The sequence below is a fragment of the Kryptolebias marmoratus genome, linkage group LG16, assembly GCF_001649575.2.
Source record: "Kryptolebias marmoratus isolate JLee-2015 linkage group LG16, ASM164957v2, whole genome shotgun sequence".
NCBI lineage: Eukaryota > Metazoa > Chordata > Actinopteri > Cyprinodontiformes > Rivulidae > Kryptolebias > Kryptolebias marmoratus.
The window spans coordinates 16,493,318-16,512,217 of record NC_051445.1 but is presented as its reverse complement, the minus strand read 5'-3'; the positions used below and the strand labels follow the sequence as shown (position 1 = coordinate 16,512,217).

Sequence of the window (18,900 nt, the reverse complement as noted above, 5' to 3'; positions counted from 1 at the left end):
TTTGTTGTAATTAATTTCTGGATTATTTTTTTTAAATAACAAAAAGCAAGTCTTGGTCCAGAGAAATTTATTAAATATTTTCTTTACAACAATCATAAGGCACAAACTCTATATCTGCGTTTGATCTCGACCAACAGCTGTCCAAGACATGAGGATTTCAGAGAACAAGCAACTCGTCCTTTAAGTTAGGAAACTCTAAATATTAATAACAAAAGTACTGAAGTAAAACTGTTCAGATCAAAGTAGTGTTTCTGCAGGGCTGAAGAATTGCCCGGGTTTAAATCAGGCAGCTTATTTTTCGTTATATATACACATACACACAAGCTATGGTTTGCAACAAAGTAAAAATGAAGAGGTTATTAACTACAGGCTTTTAAAGAATAAAACTAATGGAAGCATAGAAACCTACATCTACAGGCCTAACAATAAGGAGAGCTCAGGTCAATAAGTACTAACAGAACGTAAGTGTCTCATGACGGCTGTTTATTTTTCACAAAAAACAAGAGAACCAAGTCGTTCAAAGCTTTCTTCATCAGATTTTAGGAAAACAAAGATCTGCGTGAATGTCGGCTCATAAAAAGCCCTTAGAGCGACACTGTCTGATGTCGATATGAGGCTTTTTTTCTTTTGTTGCATATTGTCTCCTTACAGAAACTGCAGCGTTGGATGAAAGCATGTCTTTAAAAAGAATGTGCTAAATTGCCAAAACAGTAGCTGGTAATCAGCTGAGGTTAAAAATGAACCCTTGTTTTTACTGCAGCAAGAGAATAAATCACGAGGAGGAGAAAAAGTAACTCCCCTGCTGCACAGGGATGCATATTAGCTGCTGCTTTCCTGAAAGTGTTGAGAAAAAGGACTTTTTATGAACAGTTATTACATAAACACACTGTATCAAATTAATATTTTAGGCTAGCCATTATTTTCAAGAGTTTTTACGCTTCTTTAGGTACCAGACTTGAACGTCACAGTGCAGAAATTCCATCCCATAATTTGAAAACCTCAAAGCGACGGTGACTGATGGAAAATCTAAGCTCGCTGTAAATGTTCCAGAAGTGCAAATGTGAAGTCGAAAAGGGGCACAAGATCTAACAGGATATTCACAAAGGCTGTAGGCGTTTATATAAAATAATTAGACGGTAACGCTCCCGCAGAATCTGCACGATGTCACTGCTTTCAAAGCAAGGCTTTGGCAGATTCAGAGAATGCGACGCAATAAATCAACCCTCTACAACAAGAATTGACCGCGCCCGCTCCTGCTGCTCCCCTGTCGATCCAGCAGGTGTCCCCCGCCACCCGCATGAGCACTAGAACGAGGAGGCGGGGAGTGCCGGAGGGCAGCCGGGCTGAATGTGCTTCAGGTGGCAGGAGTGGCAGAGCAGATGGCCGTTCAGAGGGTAGCAGCGGTGACCCTCCTCGTCGTTCAGCTCCATCTTGCAGTCCTGAGCGACACAGATTAGTAATGAATGCGAGGGCATCCACCGAGTGAGCCCGATAACTGGGCTCATCCTGGCATTTTATTGAACCTACTTCTGACCGAAGAAAAGAAAATCCTGAGAGAAATGACAAAATGAGGGGTTTGATTTCCAGGTTTTAGAGGACAAACGTGAATCTAAAAATCTAAACTTTTAAGTAAAGAAAAAAAAAGATTCTTCTCATTGAACAGCTTGAAAAGTTCGGTCACACGCTCCACATCGGCTCAGTGATTTTATTCTGATAGAAGTGAAAAAGCAGCAGCTGGCAAAGAAAAAAAAATAATAATATAAAGGAGATAAAGATGAAGAGCAGTTTCATACCTGCTTGACTCAGCACTGCATAATCACCAAGACTAATTAAGATTAGGAATCTACTCATTAAAGTCATTTTAATAAGCTTCCCAGAGACTCACAGCAAACCTTCTCAGCTTCGTTGCCGTTTTTAAAACCCACCTCGCAGTGATAACATTCCACATGATAGTCTTTGTCCATGGACACAACTCGAATGGTTTCATCAGAGCCCTGAAAGAAAAAAATCATATGAAAGCGATCTCATCGGAAAACACTTCGGCAACTTCTCTTTCACTTCTCCGGCTGACAAACGCTTCGAAAGATCAATAAAAGCAGATGTTGAGGAAAGCTCAGATCTCTAAATGCATCTTATTTCTGCTGATTGATTATATATTTTTTTTATTTTTACTTCTGGAAAAAAGAAACTTTGTAAAAAAGTTATCTTATTTAAAAAAAAAAGTTCACCTGTGCTGTAAAATATAGGTTAGTGTTTTTTTTTAATAAAACAGGAAGTTATTTCTTAAGAGAAACTCAATAACTGCTCAGACTGATTAACACATATTATGATGTCTGTGTTGCCTAAGGTTCATTAGCTGTGGCAGCCATATTGAATTGAGTTGACTCCATTGTAGATGTACATCCAATGATTACTTTCTGGGAGTTTTATTAAAATGTGCCCATGGACAAACACACGCAGACAAGTTCATGGTTGCCTGCTTTTCATGGCAGCGGGTGATAAAAGGACAAGAGAAGGTGTCTTACTTCTGAGGGCAGGATAGGCTGGTTACAGGCTGCACATTTCGGTGCCAGCACCCTGGGACAGAGAGAGAAGTTACCCATCAGCTGGAGTAAACACAGCTCACACTCATTCGGTCCAAAACACAAAGAATATTGGTCATATTTTGTCAAATCAGGTGAGCTTTTCTCCTCGAAGTTGATGCACAGCTCTTGATTCAGAGGAGGAGAGCCATAAAAACCAGGACAAGTGTGTGTGTGTTTATGGGGGGGCTAATCTACACATGAGGCTGAATGTTTGAGGAAATAAGAGTAGGTCAACATCAACGGTCAGGGCTAGGAGCCAAACACACACTGTATGTACACGTCGTGTTCGTTTCACTTAATCAGTGAGCAGATCATGTGGGGGGGCGCCACGTGCCCGGCGGTGCTGTACATGTCGTCCACACCAAGAGAGGAGCAGCTGCAGCCGAGGTACAACAAGCTGTACTGTTCGCGGCTCACATGTTAGTGCAGGTTTCAGAGTGTCCAACACCCACAGGATCTCCTCGACACCCCCCCGCATCCAAACAAAGCCGTTACATTTCTCAGATATTAGAAGTGTTGTGTTTGTCTCACAGAGGGTGCTGCTGTTATATTTGGACAGGAAGAGCCACGCTTGCTCTCCACACTTCTTACTGAACAGTAATCTCCCCCTCCCTCCCTACCTACCTCCCTCCCTCCCTCTCTCTCTCATCATGTCAGGCCAAACACCTCATATGTCTGTCACAGGCGGCATATAAAACTCCCACTTTTCCCCCCAGAGTTGCACTAAAGTCATTTAGCCCAAAACAAATCCAGTTTCCAGCGTGTGTTCATTCAGACTGCAGCGTAAAGGAGGCCCGGCTCACCTGTGGTAGTCTTTGACACAGTAGATCTTATTTTCAGTGTCCACGGTGAAAGGTACGCCGTCGAGGCTCTCGTTACAGATGACGCAGCGGAAACAGCCGGGGTGGTACGACTTCCCGAGAGCCTGCAGGATCTACAGAGAGACATTTCAAAAGGACGTTAATACAGATTCTGCCTCGTCTCACTTATTCACAAACTGTCGAAAATAGTATCTAAATATCTATAAAATCTAAAACCAAAGCCATTTGTTTCAGTTTTATTAGACAACTGTCTGGGTCTAAACTGTTACTGTAGCCCAGAAGAGGAGAAAAATAAGATTAGGATTAATCAGCATAATATAAGAGCAATCAGATAAACCTGAAGTGTGTGTGACAATAAACACACTGCATTTCCTGTTTACACACCAAGAACCGTGTGAAGTTAAAGAGTCATCTTCTTCACATTGTCTGCAGGATTAAGAACACGTGGATTCATGTCAAAAGAAAGCCTTCATTTCCTGACTTAATGGCATTATGTGTGTGTGGGGGATTTTGTTTATTAAAGTGTGTGTGTGTGTGTGTGTGTGTGTGTGTGTGTGAGAGAGAGAGATGCAGAGTCAACCCTTCTGTCTGAGTCTTTATCCAGATGTGCTTACATAGGGTTTTTTTTTCCCCTCCGGTTCCTCCGGTTCTGAATCACTTACACTGCAGGCCCACCTACCATGTCCATGATCAGATGTCCACATGCGTTGCACTTGTCAGCAGACTGCTGGAAACCGGAGTACTGGAAAAGAGGAAAGATGACAACTTCAGTGGAATTCGGTCCCAGCTGAGAGCCAGATCTCCCGTCTTTCAGTCCGAGCGCTGAAAAGCCACACAATGTGTCCCGCAAAGAACCCAGAGCTGCCTGTGAAGTTTAATTAAAAGTGGAGCGTAAAGCTGACTAAGACTGCCACAACAGTACACTCAGGGAGCAAGGACAGAGTTTGTTTATTTAAGAACTTTGACTCTAACTGTGCAGCTAAGGATTTTTAGGAAAAACAAAACTAGATATAAGTTTTAATGCGATGAGAGCTATTGGGATGAACAATCACAGAGTTACTGAGAGGATGAATAGAAGAATAAATTAGAAAACAACAACAGGAGCGCTGACTGATATCTACATTGCAAAAACAAATGACATACTGTACTGGCGGGAAAGGCTCCACCGACCTCTGACCTATAAAGCAAAGCAGCTTCTCAAGTTACTGACCTCCCTCCAGCCTCACCCACACGAGAAAGCTGACAGCTATGTTAGATATGAGATGGGTCACGGGGTCAAAGTTCAAGGCTAACTAACCTACAGTGTGTAGACTGGGGATTACAATACCCCACAAAATAAGCCGTTTGAATTTTTTTCTGATATCTGAATTTTTTTTTGTTATTTTGTTTTTTTAGTCTCAAAGTAATAATAACATGCACCCAAGCAGAAGTTCATTGAATATTGATTACAGATTGACCACCCACCAGGAAGTCCTCTTCACAGAAAACCTTCCCTCCGACATAGTAGAAAGCTTTCCCTCTCAACCTTCGACCTGCAGAAGCAGACACAAACATAAACAGTATTTGACTTTTTTATTTAAGATCATAAAAAAAAAACACTCAAAACTCTTGTTGCCTGTTTTTAAGATTAAGATAATAGCGTATGAAGATTAAGGCGGACAAGGCTGACATAATGTTAAAGCGTTGTGGAAAATTCTGCATGAGCTCAATCTCAGAAAACAGTTGCAGCACGAACGCGCGAGGAGGACCGCGGTGATTAATTGCTACCATTCGAGGTAATGAGCCCTCTTGCAATATTCACCATATCCTGCTGAACCCCGAGCAGATAAATCATACAGAGGGGCTCGTGGTGTGCTGGCGTCTTAATATAATTCTGCAGGGACACAGAGCGTGCTGCAAGGAGGCAAGCAGCACATCTGGATCAAGCGCATGTGGGGAAAAATGTTGATTATGTCCAATTACCAGACAGGTGCAACAGATTAAACACTCTGCTCGATTTGATTTCATGACCACCGAACGTCTACAAGGACCTGCTGTTCTTCCTCTTTGTTTCTTTCCAGTGTGGTTGGCTGTTTCCTGTGTGTCTGGTTGTGTGTGATCTGAATCATGCATCCTATACTAATACACACACACACACACACAAACACCCACCCACACACACACACACACACACACACACACACACCAAACCTTCTTGCTCACTTCACATAACTGCTATTCTTGCCCAGGTCCCACAGGAAGAAGGAACATTCCTCACATTTTCTGAATGGGAGGTTAGAGGAGTGGACAACAAGAGAAGAGGACAGGGGGGGTCCCTCAGAGAACAGGCTGTTTACGTGATCATTTACACACACACACACTACTACTCCTAGAGGTCCTGAATCAGCACAGTCATCATCAAAAAGTTTATTAAAAAGGTGCTTCCAAAGAGCCCTTTCTCATTAAAGACCATAAATAATAACTTCAGCATTTTACTTTTAACTGATTGATTATTATTTGACAGTGTCGGAGAGTAAATAAAATTCATTCACTGATTCAATTTATAGCAAAGAAGAGAAAGTAAATAAATGAAAACCCTTGTGGTTCCTTGTTTTAAATCATCAGTACTAAATTCTATAAACCAGAACACAATAGTCTAATAATTATATTAATTTGGATTTATTAATGAAGATAGGCATCAACTTCCCGCAACCCGGAAAGGAGAAGAAGGTAAAGTAAATGAATGGATGGATTTATTAATTTATAATTTAACAAGATTCAATATACTGCACCAACCTACACCTGGCCATGGAAAACATGGCACTATGTTAATAAAGGAACGGTTCAAATCTTTTTAAAAAGATGGTCTCACTTTAGAAAAATAGTTTAATTCTGGAAATATTGACGAGCTAATGTCTAACGTGAGTGCGGTCAAAACCAAAGTGGATTGCTGTGGTCTTAAAACAACCACAATTTTATTGCGGTTTGCAAACACTATTTTATGAACTTCCACACCACCATCATTGCATTGTATGGTCAATCCACAAAATCAAACCTATCTCTTTAAGAAAGTCTGAGCCATTCCCAACCCTGCCAGTGTGGACAAATTGGGTAATTATTGACTAACAGTCTCGAAACAGTGTCCGGAGAGAGCGATGGAAGGAAGTTATGGGCCGTTCCTTTTCTTCACATTCTTGTCTCTTTTTTTGTGCCAGTGAGTCAGGGAGGGAAGGCTGTAAGCTTTTCTAAAAGATAAGAGCTTAATTAAAGTCAGCAGCAGTCAGGACCGATGGCTTGAAAAGCACCAGAAAGAGCTACGACTGTTGTGCTTTCATCAAAATGTAAAACACCTGAGGGACAGAACAAAACACAAAGCCATTTTCTAATTAAACCGTTCTCCGAGCTCTCTCAGGTAATCCCGCTGACATTCAGAGTGACCCCGTCGCAACTCGAGCCTTCACCTTGTCCCGCTCCTTCCCCTTGGCAAATTACTCAGGTGAGACATCCCCACGAAAGATAACGTTTTTAATACCAGTTTCTAATTTGCAAACACTTGGCGCTAAAGTTCAGTCACACCTCAAGTCATTTCTTGCTTTAGTAAAGAATGATTTGTGCAAAACTGCAAAACTGGCAAAGATTAACAGCAAAAAAAAAAAGAATTCGCTAGAAGTAGAGTTGGGTGATATAACCTGAAGTTAAAACTGCAATGTTTGAGAGCTTTAATGTGGTATACAGCATATATTATATTTTAAATATGCTACTAATCAGTGTATTATGTTTAAATCAACCTATCATGAAGTGACAAACCCTTGCTCCCTCATCGAGACAGCTCTTGTAGTCACCAGAACTGTATCCACGCCCTTCATTCACCTTGAAGGTATTTGTGTTCGAAGGGCAGATTTGCGCTCATTAGAGTGTCCGTTTACTGGGTGTGGTGGGACCATGTGAATGGTTTCCCTGTCCATCGCTGCACTGCATCTATTTCCACTCAGCTGACACAACAGCACCCACTGTCCTCCAGGACCTCGGCCTACCAAGGGCCCCTGCGCTCCTGCATTCCTCCCTGGACGAGATGTTTTCCCCGTGGCCACTTGAAGCCAACACAAGCCATAATGCCCCCACATGGAGCGAGCTATGAGAGGTATGCGGTGTGTAAACTCTGCCCCCCCCCCCACACCCCCCGCAGTCAGTTGCTCTGAGCCACAACGTCTCCTCTCTCTTTTATCTCCTCTGGCTCGCACATACACAGGATGGAGCATAGAGGAGAGCGGAGATGTTTATCACGACGGAGAGCAGAAACGGCCGAGGTCAAAGGTGCTGCAGAACAATGAGCCTTCGCAGGGAACTCCGCCGCACTGGCACAGATACTCTGCATACCACATGATCTGATAATTAGGGAAGGTTGCAGGGAAGAGCCGGGTCGTGTTTCGGCATCCATCTGGGGTCGAGAGCTGTAATTAATGTTTAGCAGGACGTAACCGATCCAAGAAACTAGCTATAAATGACCGCATGAACAAAAAAAAGAAGTTTAGCCGGAGCCCGTTTGAATGTAGAAACCAGGATCACAGCATTGATCAGGGAGTTAAATTTAAACATAAAAAAGTCTTTGCAGCTTGAAAAATACAACTAACACTTCTAGAGGATTAGCTTAGTAAACTACAAGCCAGTCTCACTTCACTTCAAGCAGTGATTTTCAGCCTCAGGTCCTGCATTTATTTATCTTAAAAAGGTATTCTTTAGAAGTTAACATAACCAGGTTTAAAAAAAGAAAAAATCTGTGTATCTTTGCAGCAGGAGTGACTGGCACACCTACTAAGCAAACACCGGCGATCCTTGACAGTAATCTCTGAATAATGGTGTGTTTTTTGTGAGGAAAGGAAACGACAGAGGAAGGTGCCACTTTCATTCACGAGCAAAGCCCGTTATTAGGGAGGTGATCTGCGCTCCGTGTGCGGGGAATGGGAAGGGGGAAAAGTCTCACGGTGACAGCATGTACTTACTGCAGGCGCTGCAGGTGAAGCAGGTGTCGTGGTAGAGGCTTCCCATGGCCTGGCAGGCCTGGCTGGATCCATAAACCGCCTTCTTGCACTTCACACACACTCCTGGAACACGAAGACACACACAGTTATGTTCGCTGACTCTGTCAACGCACACAGAACTAGAGAAAAAAATGGCCTTCTCCGTGACAATGGGGCGTGAATGCTAACTGCTGACATTTACAGAAAGAGCTGAAATTTAATTGTTAAAAGGTGAAACAAGCAGAACGGAACAAAAAATAGTAACACTTTAGCTAAAAACTAAATTAGCAAAATAGCTAAAAGTAGCATAAGAAGACAAAAACAGAGCAATTACGCTCTGAAGTAGATTTAAACTAGAACAGTGTTTTTGAAGGAGTGGAAGAGATCTCAGTGCATTTTAATAAGGATTTTTCAAAATAAAGTTACATATTTTGAAAAGTGTAAACTGTACAAAAACTAAAAGTCACAGTACACTAGTCCCAATAAAGCTGGACTTTAATATATGAATCGTTAATATAGCACAGAGTTTCCAATAGTTGTTAGATTAAAAAACAAAACCATATGGAAGAAATCGGGTAACTGGGGTGAATGCTGACTCAGTGACTCAGTGATTTACAGTACAAAACATATCCACAGCATAAGCTTCACTATTAATCAATGACAACAGATAGAAAAACAATTTCACAAAAAGTCAGGAAGCTGGTTCAGTAAGCTGCATCAGAGAAAAAGGAAAAGGTATCCCAATCTGTTTGTTTGACTTGGCCCTAAAAACCTGGAGTTTTATTAATAACAAGGCTGATAAAAATCAAAGCGTGCCTAGTCTCACGACACACACACACACAGTTTGCGTGGCTTGCTATCACGACATAAAGGTCTTTTTAAACGATGATGCACCCACTCAGCCAAGCCAAAGAACATACGATCGAAACATGTGTAAAGAAAATAAGCCACGTGGAGCAGAACAAGCCCACGACAGCAACAGCTTTCCCTGTTGTGCTCACTGGGAGAACAAGTCGGGCATTTCAAAAAGCCGAGCATGTGAGAGTGTGTCGGGGTTAATTACACAGCGTCTCCTTTGACTTTGGACAGCTCCTGAACAACACAGGGGCCCCGTGTGATCAATGTGTAACTAATTTTATCAAGAGCTCCTTTATTTCCTTCATCCTACTCCTCTGCTCTGAAATTTCTCCCTCTCGAGCGTCAGCTAGAAAACCTTCCAAGGAGTACCTGAAATGATCATTGCTGCTGCTGGTCGGCTAGCTCAATCAGATCTGGTGTGTCTGTATTAGCTTCCAGTCATTAAAAATTAGGTCCAAACGCAGGACGGAGGGTAAAAATAAGACCTTAAGCTTCCCATTTGTGTGTGAGAGACTGAGCATTGGCACAAGGTTATTTGTGTGTGTTTTTATAGGAAAACTCCCCGGAGACCAACATTTGGAGCACAGCAGAGAGCGGGCCGCCCAGCCCTGCTTCTCCTAGAGCGCCGACAAAGAAACTTTTGTTTCCACTGTACCCAACACACGTCACACGGCTGCCCCCTCCAAAAACACACTGCTACACCCGATGATCGCGTTCAAGTGATTCTCCTCGTTTGCTTCATGATGGTAAAGCAGATCAGAACTCTGCACAGCTTTTAAAAACTATGCCAACACATCATCAGGGGCCCTCGATGTCTGCAGAGGAGATTTAGAGATAATAGGAGGATATTATTAGAAACCTAAAGAATGCTGCTCTTATATAAGCTGTCTTGTTTACATGAAAACACAATAAAATGGTCATAGATTCAAACTACTGGTTGATTTAGTTCTAATTTCTAAATTTTCTTGTAGTACGCACAAAAAGAAAGTAATGCACTTCGAAAGAAAACATTTAGTGACTATGTTTCAGTTGAGTTTTAAAGCTTTGATTTGTACGAACGACAAGAAAATGCACTAAAACTTAGTTTTGTTTTGTGTTTTGGTTTGTTGTTTCATATAGAAACAAATTCAAGTTTTCTGCAGTAACCTCCTCATCATCATCTGAGTCCACTACAAGTCTGCCTTTACTGCCTTTGGCCAAAGTCCAATATTCCAAAACAGAGTCACATTTATTTAAAGGGACTAACTTTGTGGGAGGGGAGGGAAGCAAAACATGCAGCCATACCCCTCTCTCTCTCTCTCTCTCTCTCTCTCTCTCTCTCTCTCTCTCTCTCTCGCTCTCTCCCTCTGCCATCCTCACCTTTCCCAGCTGTCAAAACTTTCAGAAGATGTTTGCCTGTTGTCAAGCTTAAAGTACACATAACTCCGATCTTCATGCAAATACTATTTAAAAACCTTTATGTTGCTGTCAGTTTAGTGTTGCGTGGTTAGAAATATCATGTTATTGCTGCTGGAAGTGCCCCAGGGATTCACCAGAATTGCTACGGCTAGCTGCTGGCATCACCGTTTGTACTAGCAAATGACCGTAAGTTCTATATAAATAACCAAGTAGTGTGTAAGTAACAGCAGGTTCAGGAAATGTCTGAAATTGCAGTTAGTCTGAAGATAGCGGCAATCCACTTTGGTCCTCGCCCCGCTTGAACTAGCCATTGGCTCGTCAGTCCAGTCAGCGTTAAACTCCATTCATCCAAACTGAGGTCGCCACAGCAGAACCCCACTTCCACAGAACCATCCCTTTTAGTTTAAGCAGTGGTCTCCAACCCTGGTCCTCGAGAGCCACTATCCTGCATGTTTTACTTGTTTCTCTGCTCCATCACACCTGATTCAGTGGTTAAATCACCTCTTCATGTTCTGCAGAAGCCTGTTAATCAGCCATTGATTCAAATCAGGTGTGTTGGAGCACAGAAACAAGTAAAACATGCGGGATAGTGGCCCTCGAGGACCAGGATTGGAGACCACTGAGTTTAAGCCTTCAAATCTCCACTATGGCAGTTCAAGCTGAACAAAGACAAACTACTTTTTATAGACCGGCTGCAGGGAGGTGTGAAACAAGAAGCAAAACAAAGCTTGTGGTGAGAAAATTTGTAAAACTGGCAGCATTATCACTTGGCCAGCTAACTATAAGAGTCCATATCACAACTTCAGCACTGAGAGCAGTCGTAGAATTAGCAAAATGTTATTTCTGAATGCATGCACATTCAGCACAACAGTAAAACTTGTGTATCTGATGCCTTTAGTAGTCGCTAATTACTTCCTAATTTCAACCAGCAAACAGACAGACTCCACACCCAGAGCTGAGACACAGAATATTAAATCTTGACAGTTTCCCATATCTTTACAGGCAAAGGCACTCAAACATGCACAATGGGATATCACACACACACATTCACACACACGAGAATCAGCCTCCAAAGTCCTGCCAGAGCAGAAGCCAAAAATCCCTGGGAAGAGTTAATAGGGAGCTTTCCACCCGACGGCCAGATGGGATGAATTAATCCTTCATCTTAACACATTAAACTCTCTAGTGAATGTCTATGAAAGTGTGTGTGTGTGTGTGTGTGAAACTCTGAGATGTCCCACCACTTCTCCCTTCGTGGACGAACTTGACTGTAAATCTCACATTCTTTTATGCTCATGGGGGCCAAATACAAAAGGCACAGGCACAGACCTTGTCCTTAAATCACTCCAGTCGTCTGCTCATCCATTCAGGCTGCACAGCAGGTACCTCTGAACTTGTCTGGGAACCTGCCCCCCCCCGACTGCATCTTAAAACCCCCATTTCTAAAATTCCTCCAGACATTCCTCTGTTTCCCACCACCACCACCACCACCCAGTGCAGCCAATTTGGCAGTGAACTCGTTTTCCCAGACCCTACAACTGCAGCTCTGCTGATGCACACGGAGCAGGAATGGGAAATGTGAAGTGTCCTTAATGTGGACAGACGCAGCTCGGTGAATTGGGTACAACTTGTTTTGAAGCTTCTGGAAGCACAATAGGAGCCCGCGCTTGTAAAGCCTAATGTTAAAAGTCTTCAAATGTGAAACCCTGGAAGATTACATGTCTCTCTCTTACATGTCTAATTATAAAGGCATTTTATGAGCACACAAAAAACAGAAAATAGCCCTCCCCCCCCTGTTTGAAAGCATGACTCAGAATGAGCCATGATCTGGTGGGAATCTCCCTTTCCATGTGCATGGGCCATGTGAGAAATGATCTATACATCCATATCCTGCACAACTTTAAAGTTCAACATTTCTGATGGCCGCTCTGCTACAGATCTGTAACGTTCCTGTCGAGAAGATGCATCTAGATATGGCGGAACTCCTTCCCTTTCACGCTAACGAGAAGGGGGGGGGGGGTGTCTGAGGAAAGACTGAATCGCAATCATGACATTCCAACAGGAAATTCCTCCTGCAAGGAGATGAGGGTGAGCGACGTGCATATATATACAGGAGGGTGCTTTTTTTTTTTGTGGCTTTTTAGACATCACCCGTCTCGGAGTCTTTCCTTTTCTTTGTCCTGCTTCAAGAAAGAGCACTAGAAAAGGAGGGGGGAAAGCGGCTTCCATCTTTCGTATATTTTTTATTTCTGCGTACGCCACGGCAGCCTTGGAGCTGATCCCGCGGTGAAGCGTACACTCTCAACAGTCCAGACGGAGCAGCTGAAGCGCCAAAAAGGCCCGATTTTGAAAAAACAAAGGCCGCGAGGTTTTGCTGATGACTAACATTCCTCTCCACCCCTGCCCACATCTGCAGGCAGAGCGATGAATGATCGTTCCACATTAGCCCACAAGTGCCGGCAATGGCGGTCACAGGTGGTGTTGTTCGTGGTCATCTTCCCTGTGCTCAACACCGCGCACAAAATCAGGTTAGGGGGAAATTAGAAATGTGCAAGCACAAGTCTGTGGCACTGATTTCGTTAGGGAATAGCAGTCACAAACTTAGAGCTCAAGACTTCAGGTCAGAGCTATGTTAAAGGAAACGTTCAAATCTTTAGCAGCGGGGTTCTGCTGAAAGGGTATGAACAATTAATATCTTACCTGTTGTAGACAACTCTTTGAACTCCCTCAGTTTGGAGTGGGAAAGTTTATTTCTGACTGGATTGACGAGATCATCTTAAATTACAGGAGGATCTCATGTAATCTGTCAGTGCTCAGAGTGTATAATCAGGATGACTCTTAGCTACAACGACCATATTTTCTGGACTATAAGGCGCACTTGAAAGCGTTCAATTTTCTCAAAAAACAACAGTGCCCCTTATAATCCAGAGCACCTTATATATGTAAGAAGTCATAATGTTTTAGTACGACTTTGGTAAACTACAAAGCTGCACCGCTTGCAGCATTAAGGCTCAGTTATAGTGGGCTCCAAGCGGTGGAGGCGTTTATACTTGACGCTTACATCGGTGCAGTATCCTTCTGTGAGTCGGTTCCATTCAAGATGGCCACCTCAGCTAATTTTTTACATTAGCGAACGTAAAACTGGCTACAGCTCAGCCAGATATTGAGCTAAAATTTGGTGTATAGGGCACACTGGATTATAAGGCGCACTGTCAATGAATGGTCCATTTTCGATCTGTTGTCATATATAAAGCGCACCGGGCTATAAGGCGCGTCCTCATGCACCTCCCAATTCTTGTAACTTCGCGTGCGCCGTGCCCTATTCAAAATGAAGGATTTTGGTGCTCTAGCAGAGCTGGTTCGCCTGTATCAGCATTTATATGATCCCTCTATGAGAGATCACAAAGATAATCAAACGGTTCAAAACTCTAAAAAGGTAATCAGTTGTAGATGTACATCTAGTGATTGCTTTCTGAGAGTTTCGTTAACATCTATGCAGTGGTTCATCAGATATTTTGCTGACAGACAAACAGACACCCACACAGACGTGAGCAAAAACACGTTCACCCTTTTGCCTTTCAGTGGGGGGGCGATAAAATATTACAATTTTACGATCACACCATATCACAAAATCTTTGCCAGAGTAAGTGCAAAATTGACAGCGATGGAAAAGTGTCTAAAACAAACTATTTCTCCTAACTATCCACAACAGGTAAGATATTTACTGCATTGTTCATGACTCATCTACAGAAAACCCACTTCAAAGTATGGAACTATCCCTTTAACTGGCTGTCATAAATTTAGATCTTTTCAAAGAGGACAAGTGGCCTGTTCTCCCTCTGGCTCTGGATTACTTCTACTGCCAAAAGGTTTGTTGTGGGCAGACAAAAAAAAGAAGAAGAAATGAAAGAAAATGATTCTGTCTGCATTCCACATGAGACGGACCTCACGCACTGCATGCCTAATAAGTTCAACTATTTTATCAGCAAAGAGCATGAATGCTATCAAAGGCCCAACACATCTGGGATACACTCCAGTACAAACCGCAGGAAACACACAAGACATTTATGTGTGTGTGAGATGTAAACCCAGAAAAATGACAAAAAGCTGAGTGTGTGTGTTTGTGTGTGTATGTTCTCAGCTGTGGGTGGGTGGTTCTGTCGTTCAGCTTGCTCCCTGCCTGACAGAACTCCCCTCCATCATTGACGACGTGAAGTCTTACCAAAGTAGTCAGTCTTTTTTTGGGCATCCATCTCTTTCTCCAGTTGCTTTGTGAGGGCCTCTAATTTCATTTCTGCTGCTGAGGGCCCCTGTTCGGAAGGCTGGGCAAGCAGAGCCTGGGGGTGGACGTGGATGGACTTGGGGGAGCACAGGCCTTCAGCTTCACCACTGATGACCGGTCCTGTGCCGGGTGTTGGGCTTTGACCCGGTCTCTGGCTCTTGGAGACGCTGTTGGGGCTCAGGGCAGCAGAACTGGTCACCTGGGCTTTTGGTTGGGGGGTCTCGGAAGCTGAAAATGGACCATTGTGGCTGGCTGGAGGGGTTGAAGGAGGTATATAATGGGCTGCGGGCTGAACATGGAGGTCAGCTCCTCCTGTGAAAGCGCTCAGAGGCAAGGCGGGCATCTTGTCCGGTTTTGCCGGGCCAGAGGACTCTGCAGCCCAAACCCTGGCCGGACTCTGACTGCTGCTGCTGATGGTGGAAGGTGCCTGCGTGAGCTGGGGCTGCCTCTGGGACGCGCTGCCCCCCGGCACCGCCGCGGCCGGGGGCGTCCAAGCAGCTGGCGGGCTCCCACAACCGGGCGGAGGCGGGCTCTGGCACGAATGCGCCTCCAGGATCTCCTGGTTGTCGTATGCGTGCCCGTAGCCGTGCGCCCTGCCGGCTGGGAGCTCGGGCTGGAAAGCAGACTGGGCGAAGTGACCCGCCGGGCCGGAGAGGAGCGGGGGCTTGGCCGCCGCCTCGCCCGGCTGCCTGGAGCTGTTGATGGGCGGTCTGTCTTTGACGTGGTGCGCGCTGCCGGGACCCCCATTCATTTTAACGAGCTGGCTGCTCTTGGCCATTTCCTCCTGCTGCTTCTGCATGTGTATCTTAGTCATCTTGGAGGCGAAAACTCGTCGGGTTTCTTCAAAGTCGGGGTTGTTTCCCGCATCCCTCCTCATTCGAAACAAGCCGTCTCGGGATGCTTCGTACATGTTTAAGTCCTCGATGAACTTGCTCGCTTCCAAGCCTAAATCCTCGTATTTATCCATTTTTTTGGGGGGAGAGGTAAAAATAAATAAATAAAAGCTTACGATAAAGTTAGAAGCGGACGAAGAAGAAAACGAACAGAGTGACACCTCCAGAATAAATGAGCAGAAAAAAAAAGAAAAATAGTCCAAATGAAGCTGAAACTTTTCCTCCCGGTCTTGTATCCCTCCGCGGGGAAAGATTTGAAACTTTTTTCCCCCGGCGGTGAAGCACTTCTTCGTCCCGCTCGTCTCGGCTCGGTTCGGTTCGGCTCCGAAGAAGAAGAAGAAGAAGAAGAAGCAGCAGCAGCAGCAGCGGTGGCGGCTTCTGGTTCTGAACGCGAACAGATCCCAGATCAGATCATACCCAGAACGTCCCCACTAAAACTTCCTCCCTCCCTCCTGTTTGACTGTCCCAGCGGGAAACCTTCCATCCAAAACTTTGCCCTCCGCTCGTTCAGCAGTAAAAATAAAATAAAATAGAAACCACTTCCCGGTTGTTTAAAGGGCAGCACGTCGTTAACAGATAAAAGTTGCCAGCCGTTGCTCGCTAACCGTTGGGCAGACGTTGGAGCCGAACGCGGCCGCCGGTTCGACAGTTGGCCGCTCGGTGTTAAAGGCGCAGAGCTCAAACTAAACTACCACCGCCGAGGTTTTTACTTTTTGTTCCCGTCCTCTACCGGGCCTTCAAGTGTCACAGCCTACATGATTAGCCTGTTTATATTGCCAAAAAGTATTCGCTCGCCTCCCTTCAGGTGTAGTATGAACTTGAGTGCCATCCCATTCTTAATCCACAGGGTTCGATATGACGTTGGCCCACTCTTTGCAGCTTCAGCTCTTCTGGGAAGGGTTTCCACAAGGTTTAGGAGTGTTTACAGGAATTTTTGACCGTTCTTCCAGAAGCACATTAGGCATAGTCTCCCCGCTCTGATTCATCCCAAAGGTGTTCTGTCAGGTTGAGGTCAGGACTCTGTGCAGGTCGGTCATCCACGCTCCTCCATGTCTTCATGGACCTTGCTTTGTGCGCTGGTGGACAGTCATGTTGGAACAGGAAGGGGCCATCCACAAACTATTCCTACAAAGTTGGGAGCATTAAATTATCTAAAATGTCTTGGTATGTTGAAGGATTAAGCATTTCTTTCACTGGAACTAAGCAGCCAAGCCTGAAAAACAACCCCACACCATGATCCTCCCTCCACCAAACTTTACTCTTGGCTCAATGCAGTCAGACAAGAACCGTTCTCCTGGTCGCAGCCAAACCCAGATTCATCCATCAGATTGTCAGGCAGAGAAGTGTGATTCGTTCCTCCAGAGAACATGTCTCCACTGCTCTAGAGTCCAGTGGTGAGTGGCTTTCCTCCACTGCATCCGACGCTTTGCACTTGATATGATGGAAGGAAGCCCATTCCATGAAGCTCTCACAATGTTCTTGAGCTGATCCACATGAAGGCCACATGAAGTTTGGAGGTCTGTAGCTGCTGACTCTGCAGAACGTTGGTGACTTCTGTGTTCTATGCTCCTCAGCATCTGCTGAGCCCGCTCTGTGTGTTTTTACGTGACCTACCACTTTGTGGTCGAGTTGCTGTCTTTCCCAATCACTTCCACTTTGTTAAAAAACCACTAACAGTTGACTGTGGAATATTTAGCAGCGAGGAAATTTCACAACTGGACTTATTGCACAGGCGACATCCTATAACAGTACAACGCTGGAATTCACTGAGCTCCTGAGAGCGACTCATTCTTTCACTAATGTCTGTAGAAGCAGTCTGCATGCCTTGATTTTATACACCTGTGGTTGCGGAAGTGATTAGAACACCTGGATTAAATGATTTGGATGGGTGAGTGAATACTTTTGGCAGTACAGTGTATCCGCCTCAAACACATCGAACACCACCAGAACATACTGGAAGACTGATTCATCTATGCTTTTTGTTTCTGTTCCCTGGCACGGTTAGCTAATTGAGTGTGACATTTAAATATAGCTGGTTGACTCAGTCGTTGTAAAAATATTCACCAATGTTCCTTTTAGTCAGCAGACAAAAGCCTGCTGAAGTTAGTCCACCAACTTTTACTTTAAATTGCTTCAAGATGGAGAGGTTTATTTTTGTTCTCGGCCAATAGTAATTATAAGACAGCGTACTGAATCTGAAAGTATACTTGTAAACTATAAAGGCAGTGTTTTAGAGTAATATTGGGGGAAACGATCTTTTACAGTGGTAAATGAATAAAAAAAATCAAATACCTAATTTAAGTACACTCTAAGATTTGAAATGTTAGATTTACTTCATGTTATGTCAACTGGTTTGACTAAACTTGACTGTTTAAATGTAAAAAGTAATAATTATGTTCTCAACAAACAGTTCATAAGGATTCAAAAGGTTTGTGATTCTCCAGATTTTGAGCAAAAAAAGCTCAAAGTCTCTCTGGCTTTGGAAGTAACTCACATGTGTAAGTATGGCAAGCACATTGGGACAATCCTTATTCAGTCAAGGGTACAGTTTAACCAAAAGGGTTAAGTTGGAGTTAACTAGCACTATTTAGTTGTGTTAATAGCTTATTTTATTGCTTTAATATGACAAAACTTGCTTATTTTGATTGTTAAAAACAGTCTAAAAATGTTCAATGGGAAATAGTTGTACAGAACACTCAAATTTGATCTTGTATAATAGCTAACATATACAATTAAGGTATGATATTTAAGTTGTGTTATGTTTTAGTTGCAGCCACTGACCCTGGTTTAAAATATTCAGCACATATTCAGAGGCTTACTTTATTTGTGAAAATAACATCTAGGCAGGAAGCTCTCAGTGGTGAAATTAAATATAGTGTTTTAAAGCACAGAAAATAGGGCCCGAAAGTCCAGAAGTGGCCCCTGAACCATCTAAATCCAGCCTTACTTCATCCTTAAAATGAAAACAAAACAACTTTTTAAAAAAAGGGAAAACAGCAATTTATTGTTGAATCTCAAGGCAAATAACAAAGTTTACACTGCCTTTTTAAAACTACTTTTATTGTA

The 18,900-nt window shown here is 43.7% G+C and overlaps 1 protein-coding gene across 1 annotated transcript; it reads right to left on the bottom strand.

The window, feature by feature from the left end:
• Positions 1 to 50: 50 nt before the first annotated feature.
• limd1a (LIM domains containing 1a) lies at positions 51 to 16,862 on the bottom strand. Its single transcript, XM_017438177.3, has 8 exons — positions 14,882 to 16,862; positions 8,386 to 8,487; positions 4,871 to 4,938; positions 4,086 to 4,148; positions 3,389 to 3,519; positions 2,526 to 2,577; positions 1,926 to 1,994; positions 51 to 1,439 (listed from the first exon to the last, which is right to left on the bottom strand). Exons 1-8 carry the CDS (start codon positions 15,906 to 15,908, stop codon positions 1,305 to 1,307), a joined length of 1,647 nt encoding a protein of 548 aa, XP_017293666.1. The 5' UTR covers positions 15,909 to 16,862; the 3' UTR covers positions 51 to 1,304.
• Between the last annotated feature and the right edge of the window lie 2,038 nt (positions 16,863 to 18,900).

Coding starts and splice junctions, on each gene's coding strand:
- limd1a (XM_017438177.3), bottom strand. CDS start 15,908: ATGGATAAATACGAGGATTTAGGCTTGGAAGCGAGCAAGTTCATCGAG. Junction 8,488..14,881: donor AAAAAAGACTGACTACTTTG/GTAAGACTTCAC, acceptor TTCGTGTTCCAG/GAGTGTGTGTGAAGTGCAAG. Junction 3,520..4,085: donor GACATCTGATCATGGACATG/GTAGGTGGGCCT, acceptor GTCTCTCTGTAG/ATCCTGCAGGCTCTCGGGAA.